This window comes from Hyla sarda, chromosome 6 (assembly GCF_029499605.1).
Source record: "Hyla sarda isolate aHylSar1 chromosome 6, aHylSar1.hap1, whole genome shotgun sequence".
NCBI lineage: Eukaryota > Metazoa > Chordata > Amphibia > Anura > Hylidae > Hyla > Hyla sarda.
In genome coordinates this window covers 154,498,710-154,514,897 of record NC_079194.1, presented here as the reverse complement: position 1 = coordinate 154,514,897, position 16,188 = coordinate 154,498,710, and the positions used below count along the sequence as shown (strand labels likewise).

General features: G+C 43.8%; 1 protein-coding gene across 3 annotated transcripts in view; it reads left to right on the top strand.

The window, feature by feature from the left end:
• WDR59 (WD repeat domain 59) overlaps positions 1-16,188 on the top strand; it is a 92,930-nt gene that overhangs the window by 40,130 nt on the left and 36,612 nt on the right. For all 3 annotated transcript variants that reach the window (XM_056525601.1, XM_056525599.1, XM_056525600.1), the window contains exons 14-17: positions 3,132-3,296; positions 8,367-8,462; positions 10,330-10,486; positions 10,569-10,638. In XM_056525601.1, the coding sequence (XP_056381576.1) occupies positions 3,132-3,296; positions 8,367-8,462; positions 10,330-10,486; positions 10,569-10,638 (488 nt within the window). The remainder of the gene's footprint in view (positions 1-3,131; positions 3,297-8,366; positions 8,463-10,329; positions 10,487-10,568; positions 10,639-16,188) is intronic.

The following is a 16,188-nucleotide window of genomic DNA, read 5'->3' as shown; positions in this document are numbered from 1 at the left end:
TAAAAACTGCACCCCTCAAAGTATTCAAAATGACATTCAGTAAGTGTGTTAACCCTTTAGGTGTTTCACAGGAATAGCAGCAAAGTGAACGAGAAAATTCATAATCTTCATTTTTTACACTGGCATGTTCTTGTAGACCCAGTTTTTGAATTTTTACAAGGGGTAAAAGGAAAAAAATCCTCTCAAAATTTGTAACCCAATTTCTGTCGAGTAAGAAAATACCTCGTTTGTGTTTGTCAAGTGTTCGGCGGGTGCACTAGAGGGCTCAGAAGCGAAGGAGCAACAATGGGATTTAGGAGAGTGAGTTTTTCTGAAATGGTTTTTGGGGGGCATGTCCCATTTAGGAAGCCCCTATGGTGCCAGGACAGCAAAAAACCCCACATCGCACACTATTATGGAAATGACACCCCTCAAGGAACGTAACAAGGGGTACGTTGAGCCTTAACACCCCACAGGTGTTTGACAACTTTTTGTTAAAGTCGGATGTGTAAATGAAAAAAAAAAATTTTCCACTAAAATGCTGGTTTTTCCCAAAATTTTACTTTTTTACAAAGGGTAATAGGAGAAAATGCCCCCCAAAATTTGTAACCCCATTTCTTCTGAGTATGGAAATACCCCATGTTTGGACGTCAAGTGCACTGCGAGCGAACTACAATGCTCAGAAGAGAAGGAGCACCATTGAGCTTTTAGAGAGATAATTTGTTTGGAATGGAAGTCGGGGGCCATGTGCATTTACAAAGCCCCCCGTGGTGCCAGAACAGTGGACCCCCCCACATGTGACCCCATTTTGGAAACTACACCCCTCACGGAATGTAATAAGGGGTGCAGTGAGCATTTACACCCCACTGGCGTTTGACAGATCTTTGGAACAGTGGGCTGTGCAAACAAAAAAATTAAATTTTTCATTTTCACAGACCACTGTTCCAAAAATCTGTCAGACCCCTGTGGGCGTAAATGCTCACTGTACCCCTTATTACATTCCGTGAGGGGTGTAGTTTCCAAAATGGGGTCACATGTGGGTATTTATTATTTTGCATTTGTCAGAACCGCTGTAAAATCAGCCACCCCTGTGCAAATCACCAATTTCGGCCTCAAATGTACATGGTGCGCTCTCACTCCTGAGCCTTGTTGTGCCCCCGCAGAGCGTTTTACGCCCACATATGGGGTATTTCCGTACTCAGCAGAAATTGCGTTACAAATTTTTGGGGTCTTTTTTTCCTTTTACCTCTTGTGAAAATAAAAAGTAAAGGGCAACACCAGCATGTTAGTGTAAAAATTTTTTTTTTTTTTACACTAACAGGCTGGTGTAGACCCCAACTTTTCCTTTTCATAAGGGCAAATTTGCCGCAGCTCATACTTGAAGCAGGAAACTTGCTGTAAACCCGCCCGTGTGAATGTACCCTGTACGTTCACATGAGGGGGGGGCGCAAACCTCCAGCTGTTTCAAAACTACAACTCCCAGCATGCACGGTCTGTCAGTACATGCTGGGAGTTGTAGTTTTGAAACAGCTGGAGGCACACTGGTTGGAAAATACTGAGTTGGGTTCTGTTACCTAACTCAGTATTTTCCAACCAGTGTGCCTCCAGCTGTTGCAAAACTACAATTCCCAGCATGTCTGATCACAGAAGTGCATGCTGGGAGATGTAGTTATGCAACAGCTGGAGGTACGCAACTACAACTCCCAGCATGCCGAGACAGCTGTTTGCTGTGTGGGCATGCTGGAATTTGTAGTTTTGCAACATCTGGAGTGCTACAATTTAGAGACCACTGAACAGTGATCTCCAAACTGTGGACCTCCAGATGTTGCAAAACTACAACTCCCAGCATGCCCAGACAGCAAACAGCTGTGTGGGCATGCTGGGAGTTGTAGTTTTGCAAGATCTAGAGGGCAGTATAGAGATCACTGTGCAGTGGTCTCTAAACTGCAGACCTCCAGCTGTTGCAAAACTACAAATTCCAGCATGCCCACACAGCAAACAGCTGTCTGGGCATGTTGGGAGTTGTAGTTTTGCAACATCTGGAGGGCTACAGTCTAGAGACCACTATAGTGGTCTCAGACTGTAGCCCTCTAGATGTTGCTAGGCAACTACTCACCGGCTTCCGTCGCATCCGGGAGCCGTCCTCTTCTGCCGCACGCCGCCGCCGATCCCCGTTGCTCCGCTGCCTCCGGAGGGGTAAGTGGACTCCGGCGCCGCTCCTCTTCGTTTTCCCCGTTCTGCCCCGCCTATTGTGGGAGGGCAGGACGGGGAAAAGGAAAGTAAACCCCTCCGCCCCAGATCTGCTATTGGTGATCGCGTCTAGACCACCAATAGCAGAGATAGGAGGGGTGGCAACTCTGCCACCTCACTCCTATCGCTTTAGGGGGATCGTGGGTGTCTTAGACACCCGCGATCCCCCTTCTATTCCGGGTCACCATAGACTTGCAACACCATAGACAAGTGAATTCACTTGCGATTTGCGCCGATCGCCGACATTGGGGGGGGGTCTAATGACCCCCCTGGGCATTTGCACGGGGTGCCTGCTGATAGGTATCAGCAGTCACCCCGGTCCCCGCCCGGCGCGCGGCGGGGGCCGAAATTCCCACGGGCGTATGGATACGCCCTTCGTCCTTAAGTACCAGGACGCAAGGGCGTATGCATACGCCCTTCGTCCCCAACAGGTTAAGTGGACATATAAGTAACATGTGACCAAGTATTATCGACTTGTAGGGGACTTTAAACAAAAACCCTGCCCCTGGCAAATGGGGTGAGTAAGGGTTAATTCACCTATCCTATGTTTGTTGTTGACGTATAAGTAACATGTGTGGGACGTGATGCTGACACACACACACACACACACACACACACACACTGCTATGGGCAACTGGGAAACTTTTTCCTCTGGACAGGTTTTTATAAATCTCCCCCATTGAGTTTTATATATAATATTCATTTATTTTCAAACATGTTAACTTGGAAACACCTTTACATGTAAATAGAAAATAAACTGTAAAATATTTATGTGCGTGAACTACTAAAGACCCTTTACTATACATTTGCTGTAATTCTGTATTATTTCGGTAGGCCCTTTAGTTGTTTTGGGGTGCAATAATATTCTCAGTGTCCTCATGTTTTCCCTTCTTTCCTTTTAGATGGATGCTATGAACCGGAGCTGCACTGTGTCTGTCCATTGTGGTAACCACAGGGTACGCATGGTTGTCATGTTTCCTGTCCAGTATCCCAATAATGCAGCTCCATCCTTCCAGTTTGTCACTCCTACAACAATCACCTCTGCCATGAAAATGAAGTTGCTGAAAGTAAGTGAATGTCTTTTCTCTCCACAGATGTTATTTAGACAGTGAGACTTGAATGCTTGAGTTAAGTTGTCCCGAGCTGGTGCTTGACTGGTGACAGGTAGAGCTGTATTTTATGTATATTTGTGGTGACAAACTATGATGATATGCTGTACTGGTTGAAAGATTTTCTTGCTATGCTCTAAATACACTATCCGTAATAATGTTCACTCATATACACACACTAGTCAAACAAAGGAGGATGAGGATGGTAATATGGTGATAAGAATTTCTCAGTATTGTAGTTTCAGGTTTTGGGCCTGTAAAGCAAATGTGCAGATACAACAAACAGATAAAACAAACAGATTTCACTTTTTGTAAAGGACATTTAAGGGCCATGTATAAAGTTCTTCTGCGTACACACTTGCATATGCCTATTTTAAACATCAAGATTTTCTTTGTTCTTTTTAATGCCACTACCTAGTTTTTACTGAATTTACCATGTGGTATCATTAATATGTTTACCTTTTTTGCAAAAATAGGTAGAATTATAGTGATACCAAATTTATACAGTTTTTATGTTTACTTTTTTTTTAATAATAACTTAATAAAAACATGCTTTTAGGTAGAGCTTTTGGTTTTTGTCTCTCCATATAGAGCCCCATTTCTTTTTTAATTGACTGAGCTGTGTGATGACCTTTTTATTTGTGATGAGTTGCTACATCTCTTCCCTTCATCTCTAAACTCCTTAAAGGGGTACTCCGGTGAAAACCTTTTTTCTTTTAAATCAACTGGTGGCAGAAAGTTAAACATATTTGTAAATTACTTCTATTAAAAAAGCTTAATCCTTCCTGTACTTATTAGTTGCTGAATACTACAGAGGAAATTCTTTTCTTTTTGGAATGTTCTCTGATGACATCACAAGCACAGTTCTCTCTGCTGACGTTATTATAATAATAATAACGCTTTATTTATTGTTTTCCTTAGTGGGATTTGAACCCAAGTCCCCAGCACTGCAAGGCAGCAGTGCTAACCACTGAGCCACCATGCTTCCCTTAGCATACATCTGCTATGCATAGTTGCTAAAATGGACAGAGATGTCAGCAGAGAGCACTGTGCTCGTGATGTCATCAGTGTTCCAAAAAGAAAGGAATTTCCTCTGTAGCATTCAGCAGCTAATAAGTACTGGAAGGATTAAACTTTTTTTTAATAGAAGTAATTTACAAATATGTTTAACTTTCTGCCACCAGTTGATTTAAAATAAAAAAGGTTTTCACCGGAGTACCCCTTTAAACATTTGGTCTGTTCTCACCTAATTGGCTATTTCTCCGCTAACTCCCTTCTTGACTCCTCACAATCTGTTTTCTGGTCTCAACAATCTTCAAAAACTGTACTCATTAAATCTCAATGATCTTCTGACGGCTAACTCTTATATTTATTCTCTGCTGATTCTTCTGAATCTTTCTATAGTAGTTGACACTGTAGATCACTAACTCGTACCGGGTATGCACCACTGTATGAACACAAAAGCTTGGGGCTTCTGTGTTCATGGCATCACACCATGCCCCCTCCATTCATGTCTATGGCAGGGGGCATGATGGCCGTGTACTAGCCCTCACATTCCCTCCCATAGACATGCATTGAGGGGGCGTGGCATGACATCACGAATACATTGTGTTGCCGGCCCGGAGATTGCGGGGGTTCCCAGCACCTGGACCCCCTGCAATCAGACATCTTATGTCCTATCTTTTGGATATGGAATAACCTATCTAGGGGCGGAGTACCTATTTAAGGATACTGCTCTCTCTTAGTTTCATACTTCCTCTGATTGTTAGTTCACTTGTATGTTTTAAGTTCTTCTCCTCTTCCCTTTGCTGTTGGGTTTCCTAAGGGATAAGTTCTGAGTCTCCTTTTTGTACACTTTTAATGGCGGGTGGTCCCCCAGTTTATCTTTTTCCTCTGAATCTACGGAATGGTGCTTGGACAAAGCTAGTACCGACAGACAGTACTGCTTTCCTGACAGATCAGCCGTGCCTCCTCAGGGAATTCCTCTGACTTGGACTTAGCTTGAATAGAATGGAACACTAAACTGGTATCCCTCCTGCAAGCAATTATCTGGGCTGCTTCCGGCACCTTGTCCATTAAGAACGAGTCTTCCCCATTCATGGATGGGGTATCCTTCAGCTGTCAAAGGTGCCAACCTTTAGTTCCCCTAAAGTAGAAGTAAAGGAACAACATGAAGAGGTATTTAGCCTCCGTTTTGAAAAGGGAACTTTATATCGATTTTCTTAGAATATTTGACTGTCATTGTGCTCTGCTTTTCCAAAACTACTACTCACCTCTTCTTAGACACTTTTGGGGGAATTCATCAAGACCTGTGATAAGGAAAAGTTGACCAGTTTCCCATAGCAACCAATCAGAATGCTTCTTTTATTTTTATTTTAGAAACCTTTTCAAAAATGAAAAAAGCGATCTGATTGGTTGCTATGGGCAACTGGGCAACTTTTTCTCTGCACGAGTTCTGCTGAATCCTTCCTTTTATCCTTTAGTGACTTAATTTCTTTCTTCTGGATTAGCAAGGTAAAGTGTGCACAGCTTGTGCAAAACATCTTCAGTGCATCTCCACAGTAGTGTCAGACAGTCTCACAACAGTGTGGATGAAATTTTCTCTTGAGCCATCAGGGGGAAAAGATTATCCCTTTCCTAGTACCGATCTAACCACTCATCTCAAGTCAACATGTTCTAAGCCCATTATTTCCAAGTCTTTATCTGAATGGTCCCTTTGCTCAAGGACTTTTATTGGTGTAGGGAAAACTCCTCATCAAGGAGTTATGGCTTGCCCACATAGATTATGGGTTTAAAGGGATATTCCAGGAATTTTTATTGTTTGACTATGATACAGGGGCTGTAAAGTTAGTGTAGTTCATAATATAGTGTCTGTACCTGTGTGTGACGGTTTTCTCACAATTCTTCTGTGATTTTCACCCCAATATTTATTTTTATCAGCATACAAAATTACTGTTGTCTCAGATTTTTCCCAGCTTGCAATGCGGCCGAGACCTGACTCACTAGTCAGCTGATGACAGGGAGCCTGTCTGCTTCAATGGGTGGAGGGATCGCTTGGTGGGAGAGAGATCAACTGCATCTAATGCAACAGCTGTAGGCACCCTGATTTGAAAACCACAGGTCTTTTGTTTCAATGGGTGGGGTGGCTGATTTGTGGGAGGGAGGAAAATGGAATTGTGGGATTTGTAGTAAAAAAAGAAAAGTCAAACAGGAAATACAAGTTCACAAAAAGCTAGCCACAGTATTATGGTAATTCCATGACACAGCCATTTAGCCCCAAGACAAGCACAGATCCTTCCTAATCATGTCCATTACTGTCTGCCAGGTATGTACTAAAATCACCTTATTGTGGATAACCCCTGTAAAAAGTGGTGTCATCAGACTACAAAATCAATTTTTGTTTTTTTCTCCCACCAGGTCAGTTCTTCCTGTTGACACCTCCTCAGTCCCTGTCTCACACATCTGCTTATTTTTCTAAGCTATTTATGCTCCAATGTGGGATCGCCCCCATCCAGAAATCATCATCCTGCATTCATTTTCAAAGTTGCTATTTTAACATTTTTACAGTTCTTAAAAAAATAATTTCCGCCAGACCTATCTTCAAAGAGTTGAACAGTTTTTTGTCCATTTGCGGCTTTTGGCCTTCCCAAAAGACACTCTTGTCATTTTTAGGAGGAGTTATCTTTGGCTTTATGCTTAAATGGGTCAAAGCAGAGAGAATCCCTGTTTTTGTTTTGGAGGGTGTGGTCAATTGTGCTTTCCCAACTCAGCCATTCCATTGATCCCTTTGATCTTAACCTAGAACTGGAAATCCTCCAGGTTTCTCAGTTAAATTTTTTTTTCAAATCAAGTGATGCCGGAAAATTAGTTGGATTTGTAATTTATTTCTAATTAAAAACCTCAAAGGGGTACTCCAGTGGAAAACATTTTTAATCAACTGGTGGAAGAAAGTTAAACAGATTTGTAAATCACTTCTATTTAAAAATCTTAATCCATCCAGTACTTATCAGCTGATGTATGCTCCACAGGAAGCTGTGTGGTTCTTTTCTGTCTGACCACAGTGCTTTCTGCTGACACATCTGTCCATGTCAGGAACTGTCCTGAGCAGGAGAGGTTTGCTATGGGGATTTGCTCCTACTCTGGACAGTTTCTGACACAGACAGAGGTGTCAGCAGAGAGCACTAAGGTCAGACAGAAAAAAACTATACAACTTCCTCTGTAGTATACAGCAGCTGGAAGTACTGAAAGGGTTAAGATTTTTAAATAGAAGTAATTTACAAATCTGTTTAACTTTTTGGCACCAGTTGATTTATAAAAATATATATAGTTTTCCACCGGAGTACCCCTTTTAAGCCTTCCTGTACGGAGGTGGCAGCAAAGAGTATTGTGGTCTAACTGGAAAGAACTGCGCCACATCAGTGCTTGAAGGCATAACATTTTAAAATAGACATAATATAATGGTGGTTTCACATCCTGTTTCATCAACTAAATAGCATAGATTTGGCAAACAGTAGCAAGGGTAAGGGCTCGGGTTCGTGTATGGCAGTTTGCACAAAATACTTGGATGAAGTGCTGTAAGTTTGCGGCGGATGTCACCAGGGATTTACACTCTCAGCATTTTTAGAATTTTCTAAGGGTTTGCAAAGGTTCTCTCTTCCCCCCCCCCCCCCCCCCCCCTAATCCACATGATCAGACTTTTATCTAGTGGTTAGGGGGATATGTTTTTGTTGCTGGTATATCCCTTTAATTCCTTCCCAGAGTCCAATGATGCATAAGTTTCACAGCCTGTCAGCAAATGACAGATCCAAGCGGCATTAATTAGCAATATGTTACTTGAACTTATTTTGTAAATTCATCTGCATGTATTATGATAGGATGTCATCATGTCCCTTACCAAATTTAGGTCTTTCAGCTGCTGCTTGTACGAACCTCTGCCAATGATTTCCTTTATTTTATTTTGGAGGAAGAGGTGTTTTTTGGCTCGACAGAAAAACTTCTTTTTTTAAATGAACATTTATTCTTTTCCAGATATTAAGGGACACTTCGTTGCAAAAAGTAAAGCGGAATCAAAGCTGCCTGGAGCCATGTCTGCGCCAGCTGGTCTCCTGCTTGGAGAGCTTTGTTGTAAGTATTCTAAATATACTTTGTATCTTAATGTCTCACCATTGTCACCTCACCTTGCTGACAGTGAAGGGGAACATTATTGTTTACAACTCTGCCTTCTAAACTACCGTAATACTTTACACACTCTTTACAGTCTGAAATACAGACTGTAATAATTTATCAGCAGGTAAAGTAACATTTATTAAACTGTCAGGACAGGAGAGAGATTTGTGCTACTGATGGCTTATAGGGTTCTGGGCTGTGCCTTGATAGGACATCACCCTTCACTCCCACCCACTTTCAGCTGTTCTACATTGGAAACATTGTGAGGAGTGTGTTGTTACCTTTTCCTGAACCCTAGAGGATACAGGATGTACACGTCCGCCCTCGCTGCCTGGTACCTGGCACATCATGACTTACATGTCTTCTCGCTTCATAGACTGGGGGTCGCAGCGATCATGTTCATGTCCACCATTACCCTTTAGATGGCAGCCAGAGCTCTGTTCACCTAATTCATGGCCAGGCCATGGCTATCCTTTTGTATGGCGTGCCTTCTGGCAGGCTGTACAAGTAGATCACTGATATCACGGTTGAATGCTTTGCCTATTGATTGCTATTACACTAAACGGTAATGGCAATCAATGGAATGCTATATATATAGTCCCCTATGGGCCTGTGAAAGGCAGTGCAAGGCTGTTGAAACTTAGCTATTTTAACATTGTAGGATGGAATAAAGTTCACTTTAAATTGCTGAAACCTCTGTGTGCCGCAGTTTTTCCTGGTATCAATTCAAGGAGCCTCTGACCAAGGTTCATCAACCTGTGTGCACCTGTATATTATATTTCTGCTGTGCTGCTGTTCTGGGAATTTTTAGATAGATATAGCATTTTATTATTTGTTTTTTAATTCTATAAAAGCCCCTTCCCTAATAAATAAAATGACCATTCTTTTCCCATTTTACAAAAATAAGTATATAAAAATATATAGGTATAGCCGCGTGTGGAATTGTCCAAACTATTAAAATATTATGTTTATGTGAACAGCGTTAATGTAATAAATAAAAAATGATAGCAATTAAAAACTATAGATCAGGACTCAAAAATGAGCCCTCATACAGCCCTATATACTAAAAAATTTTTTTTAAAGTTTATACGGGCCAGACTAGGACAATTTTAAGCATAATGATTTTGCTTAAATTAAAAGAAAAAAAATTCCTTTTTTTTTTTTAATGCAGTACAGTAATAGAAAAACTATACACATTGGGTATCGTTTTAATAGAAAAACAAAATGTAAGAGCAAAACCCCCCTGAAAGTTACAAAATTGCGACTACAAAAATGTTATGGTAAAATAAAAGGTGTCATTACAAAGTACAATTGGCCGCGCAAAAAGCAAGCCCTCATATGGGTCTGTAGGAAAACAAAAAAAGAGTTATGGCTCTTAAAATGCAAGGAGGAAAAAATTTAAGTAGCCTGTGTCCTTAACCTGTTAAGGACCAAGGGTGTACAGGTAAGCCCTTGTGTCCTGGTACATAAGGACCAAAGGCGTACCTGTACGCCTTGAGTCCTTAAGCAGCTTTGAAGCTTCATAACCTAGTGTCGGCTACTATCAGTAGCCAGACACTCATTGTTAATGGCAGGAAGCAATACTGCCGCTGCTAGTCATTAACCCTTTAGATGCCGTAATCAATGCTGATCATGGCATCTAAAGTGAAATAAAAAATCTCCAGTAACTCAGAGGGGCTTGCGGGGGTTCCGTGAGCTAAAACGGCAGAGAAGGGTCCCCTTGCCTCCCTCATACATCCCTGTATACGGAAAAATAAAAAAATTATAGGGGTCAGAGAAGGGCAATTTTATGCATATAAATTTTGTTTTTCCTGGTTTCTTCTAGAACCAGGAATCTAGTCCATCAAGTAATCTCTACACCTTGCAAAGCCCTGTCACTCCACCACTGCCAACATTTGCCCGGGTAACCAATGCTTATGGGTCTTACCAAGATGCCAACATTCCATTTCCCCGAACTTCTGGTGCTCGCTTCTGTGGCGCAGGTAATATAATGTTCTGGCATAATATGTCTTAAGAGCATATGTGCAAGACTTGATGATTATTTCAGATTTTTTTCCTCTTGAGGTTATTTGGTTTACTTCACACGGCCCATGACTATGCACAGAGCCATCTCCCCCACAGAGCCCACCCCAAGGTCAGTTCCAGGTCTAAGTGTGTCTTGTCCTTTTAAATGTCTTTGTTCTGAAGTAATATAAGGATTATGCAATTTGTCTTTTTACATCCGTAGCACCTACAAAATTCATATAGGGGGACATTTATCAAAGTCAGTGTTGGTGCATTGGTGTTATACACATGTGTTGATGGTGTAGTACAAGTGTACATGCACCAAATGTATTAAATGGTACAAGGCATGTGATAAGTATGGTGCTTGTACACATCTCCCTTCGGAACACCACTTTGTATGTCTCCTTCTGACTTTTTTTTTGCACCTGTGCAAATTTTGTGCGACTTTTAAAACTGCTGTCTACAGCAATTTTTGTAAGCCAGGTCTGGGCTGGTGTATGTTTGTGGTGTAATTAAGGGCTACGGGACAAATCTGGGAAAAGTCACACTTAAAAATGTTCCTAAGTCATTTTAGTCAATATCACTTTATCAAAAAGTTGCACGCTTTGCAAGTGCGACAAATGTTTAACAAACTTCCACCAAAAAGCTGTGTAAAAAGCTTAACATTTTTTGAAATTCTATAAAAAAAAAATGTATATTGTTCATAGCAGTAATAAGTCTCCACACGGGGGGCATTGCTGTAAGATAAAAATAATTCTCATTGTTAATGTGTACCTGTTGTCAACAAAAACTTTTTTTTATTATGTAGATAATACCATTTTATGTATATTTGTAATATACATTGGTTAAAACTGTATTTCTCGGTCGCTCTTCATTGGGGGACACCTTACAGATAGGTATATCCTCTTGCTACTAGGAGGCGCTGACACTAGGAAGAAAAAAAGTCGGCTCCTCCCTGGCAGGATATACCCGCCCACTGGAAGTGAGGTAATCAGTTTTAGCTAGTGTCAGCAGGAGGCAAGACACAGGTCTGGGTGCTCCCCAGACCTGGTCCTTTTGTATTATTTTCTAGTAAGAGCTGTTTAGTTCTTTACTCCTTTTTATTTCCTTTATATTTGCTTTTTTTCAGGTGGGGTTCAGGAGCATGGCGCTACTTGTTCCCCCATATGCGGCTATGGGGCACGAGACATTAATGAATGGCACCGTTAACCACTTTCCGCCAGCGCCTGGGGTTGCACCTAGCGTCTGGGTCCCCCTATCTTGCCTGCTCGTCCCGCTGTTGCAGCCTGACGTGATGCAGGTGACTTAAAAGCTGGCTGAAGACACTCCTCTGGTGGGAGGAGTTTATGTCCTTTTGTATGGCTGGCGTCAGCTGGTCTAGCCACAGTCTGTTGTTTCGAGTTCTACCATTGCTTTTTTCCTCCCTCGGAGCAACCTCCCTGAAAAGGTGTGTTCTTCATTCCCCTTTGTTTGTGTCAGTTTGTACTGCATTGACTCCATAGTCTTCTGAAGTAACCTTCCTGTACCCAGAGCCTGCGAGTCCCAGCTGGGTTCTCATTTGTTTCCCCCTCCGTTTCCGTTCTGGTGGGATGTTTCTCCGGAGTGCTCTGGTCCGCTCGGACCTCTAGGGTCCAACACTGTTTGTCTCCTTGGCTTGGACTCTGTCCTAGGATGCTGTGACGTGCCTTCCTTTTCAGATGGCTCTTCCGGTTTCTTGGGCCTTAGTGATGGTTAAGGTCTCGGGCATGTGTAGTTATGGACCCATACTCATCCATCGTCCGTGGAGTTTTCGCAGACGTCGGTTCAGGGGTGAGTCTTCCATTACGGGTCCATCTTCCAGATGACTCAGAAATCTCCAGATTCCAGGTCGGTCTCTCAGGTATTTGGGATTCCCACCTTTCAGAGCCTTCCACTCCTTTTTTTCCTTCAGGGTCCAGGTCCTCCCGAGATAGAGGGCGTTCAGGTCTTCTGGATTACACCAGTGTGGCCACTATCGCCTTCCATGTGCTCATGGCGGGCCCCTGGGTCAGGGTTTTTTGGGTCTGCAGCAGTCCTGTTCTTTGTTCTCTGCACCAGACCTCTCAAGAGCAGATTCCGTCTTTCTTTTTTTTCCCTGTAGTTTCTGGTCTACACCTCCTGTGGAGATCAGGCGTACACTGATCTCCCTGTTGTGTTCCTGGGACTTTTTCCTATCTGCTTCCGGGATGGTTTCTACCCATCTGGCTTCCTGGTCGACCCTTTCTGGTCTCTATAGGGACCGGGTGTCTTGAGTCTACAATGGATGATCCGGGTGTCTTGAGTCTACAAAGGATGGTCCCTTCTTTTGGTGTCCTAGCCCATCTCCATGGGCCGGAGATCTTCCTGGAGCTCGATTCTGGGCCTTGTTTGTCTCTGGCCTGGGTGCTCGTCCGCAGGCCTTGTGGTCTCGGAGTTCAGTCTCTGGACTGACTCTTTTTCTCTGGTGGTTTGTTTTTCCCACCCTAGGGGACTGCTTTAGTACATCCCATCTATAAGGTGTCCCCCAATGACAAGCAACCGAGAAAAGGAGATTTTTTTTTTTGTGCTTACTGTAAAATCTCTTTTTCGTAGCCTTCATTGGGGGACACCGCACCCACCCATTTCTTCATCTTTTTTCCGGATTACTTTTTCCGGTTCTTGGGTTGTTTATCCTTTCTAGTGTCCTTCAGACAGGTCTTGCTGGCTTCTCCTACTACTTTGTGACAAAACTGATTACCTCACTTCCAGTGGGCGAGTATATCCTGCCAGGGAGGAGTCGACTTTTTTTTCTTCCTAGTTTCAGAGGCTCCTAGTGGCAAGAGTATATACCTATCTGTAAGGTGTCCCCCAATGAAGGCTACAAGAAAGAGATTTTACGGTAAGCACAAAAAAATCTCCTTAGGTTTGTCCCTGCAGCTATTGCCTGTATGTCTCTGTGAGGAAGTGTGAATGGACTAGCGGGGCTCTGCGCGTGGAGGACAAACGGGGCTCTGCGCGTGGAGGACAAGCGGGGCTCTGCGCGTTTTCACCCAAAAATATACACATTTTTTAAACAATGTACATTACAAATATACATATCGTATTATCTTCATTATATAACTTTTTTTGATGACAGGTACACTTTAAGGCAAGAATGTGTTTACTTTCAAACATTGGAAAAAAATATGAATACATCTCCTGAGAAAGGTGGACATGACCACAAGGAAACTGTACAATGGGCAGACAGCGCTATTCAACCTTGGCCTTAAAAGATCCCTAAATGCTTGCAGATCTCAATGCTCCAGTATGGTTTATCTTGGAATAAAGGGGTATTTCTGTGGCAGAAACGTATTCTCTATCTATTCATTGGCAGTACAGTGGCCGGGTGTCTCTGGTGCCCCAGTACAGTGGCCTTATATCTGTGCGCCTCTGGTGGAGTTTAGCTCCACCCCTCCACCTTTTCTGGGCGGCGCCGCTTTGTACTCAGAGCGGCTAAGTCGGCCTCCCTAAGCTGCTGCTCGGCAAGAGCTCCTCCTATCCGGGACGTTCTGTTGCCCTACCCTCGGAGCTATGTGGCAGCTTAGCAGGCGCTTCTAAGCGAGCTGCTTCGTGCTGTCGCTGCTCCTGAGGCTGCCCACTGTGTGTTTTTTCTTATAATTCTATAAGAGAACTGCTTGTGGTGTGTAAGGTAGGCACACTCTTTTGTCTCTTGTTAATACCATGAGGTGCAGAGTTCAGGTCTCCAGTGGACCAAAAAGTAATAGTTTTGCATCTATTACATTTTAAAATACAGCCTTGGAGAAGAAGTTGAAAAAAGAAAAAGAAAAAAAAAATCCACACACACGTTTCCTGGTCACTCTGACCATTTGGTGTAGTTTGGTGCCATCTTGTGGCCAATTCTTGCATTGCACTCTAATTCTTTTACAGCCTTGTCCAACCGGCCATATCTGTTCTTCTCAGTTTAATGTCTGCATCGGGGGCTGCTTTATTTGTTTGTCACCCTAAATGGTGACCTACTATACATGAGCTGCTTAATGTATCCCTCTGGCGTCCCTAATTCTGCATTGTTGCTCACTGTCATGGAGCATATGCGAAACGCTGTGGCAGGTTGTTGCCAGGGATGCACGGTCCCTTGGAAACTATCGGAGATATATCCAAGCAATATGTTCTCTCCTGCCACTGAGTGCCACACCTTGTGCAAGCTCTTGGCGTTCCTGACAGACACTCAGGTCTTTTTGAGGTTCCTCATCTGTCATGTCTGCCGGCCACCCATCCTGGGGTGTTCTTGGCATGTCATACTCTATGATTCCTTCTCCACAGGCTACTGCATTTAGTGCTCCGGATCCTCACATCCAGTGCTTGGTCTCCATGGGAATATCTCTGTGTGGGCATGGTTTGGCTGATATCACTATGCCAAACATTGATCTCGCCTGTCACTCATCTCACAGCTGCCTGGTCAGCGGCTGGCACTTCGGTACCCTACTGCTGGTGCGAGGTGTCTGAAGGAATGCACCGTTGTCTAATAGGGACCCATACCAGTAAGCCAGACAGTGGTCTGCATGGTTTCCTACACCTCCTGTCAAACATTACATGGCTGATGTATCTGCGGCTGGAGTTCCGGTACCTCACTACTGTGCGACGTTTCTGACGGAATGACTTGCTGTCCACTATGGATCCATACCAGTAAGCCACACAGTTGTCTGCATGTTTTCTTCTGCCGACTGTCACATGTCGCGCGGCTGATGTTTTTGCGGCTGGAGTTCCGGTACCTCAATGTTGTGCACGGTATACGTAGAACTGACCCAGCGTGTCCCACGGACACTCTACGGATGTCAGGGATGCATTCCATGGCCCCTCTGCCTTCCTCTATCTTCACAGGGGGCGGGGTTTCTAGGCCTCCCCACCCTCCCACCTATAACAAAGGGGCACAGTTATCGCATGTCTGATTGTTCCCTTTTCACCAAACGCCTGGGGGTGTTCTTGTTCAGCCAGACTGTCTACACTGTTTCCGCCATCATCGGTCTCTGACCTCGGGGCTGCCGCGGACATAGCCAGGTTTCCCGTACCTCACAGCTGGGTGAGGGATCTGAAGTAGGGTCCCTACAGGTATACAGGATTGATACCAGTTGGACAATCCTTCATCTGTTGTTTTTTCTGCACCACCAGGTCGCCTGTTGGATAGGTCGCACTCTAGTACCCCGCTTTCTGTGGGAGGTTGAATGGAGTGACCCTGGATGCTCAGGTATCCTTTACCTGCCGGCCAGACGGTTTTCTGCATGGCTTACTACTACTTCGGGCCACCTTCCATACACTTTCACCCCGTGGACGGTAGTTCAGGTTAACCACTGCCATAATGTAGTTTTGGAGTGATTCACCCCATGTGCCTTATACAATGCACCACATACCGGTTTATGGGGTTACCTACTTGGCCAGGTCCCTTTCTGCATGCCTGCTACTCTGTTTACAGGCTGGTACCTCACTCCACTGTGTGTTTCTGGTGTGGACACTGACCCTTTGCCACATAGCCAGACTGTGTCTGCAAGGTGTTATAATCCACCTGGTCACTTCCCCCGTTTCTGTCGATGCCGTGGCGGCAGTCGGGTGTCTTTCTGCCAGGTGCAGTTCCGCAGAGTGTGTACCTGTGTAAGTCACGCTGTGTCTGTATTTTTCCTGCTCCCTATTCATTCTTCATCTCCTGAGTCTG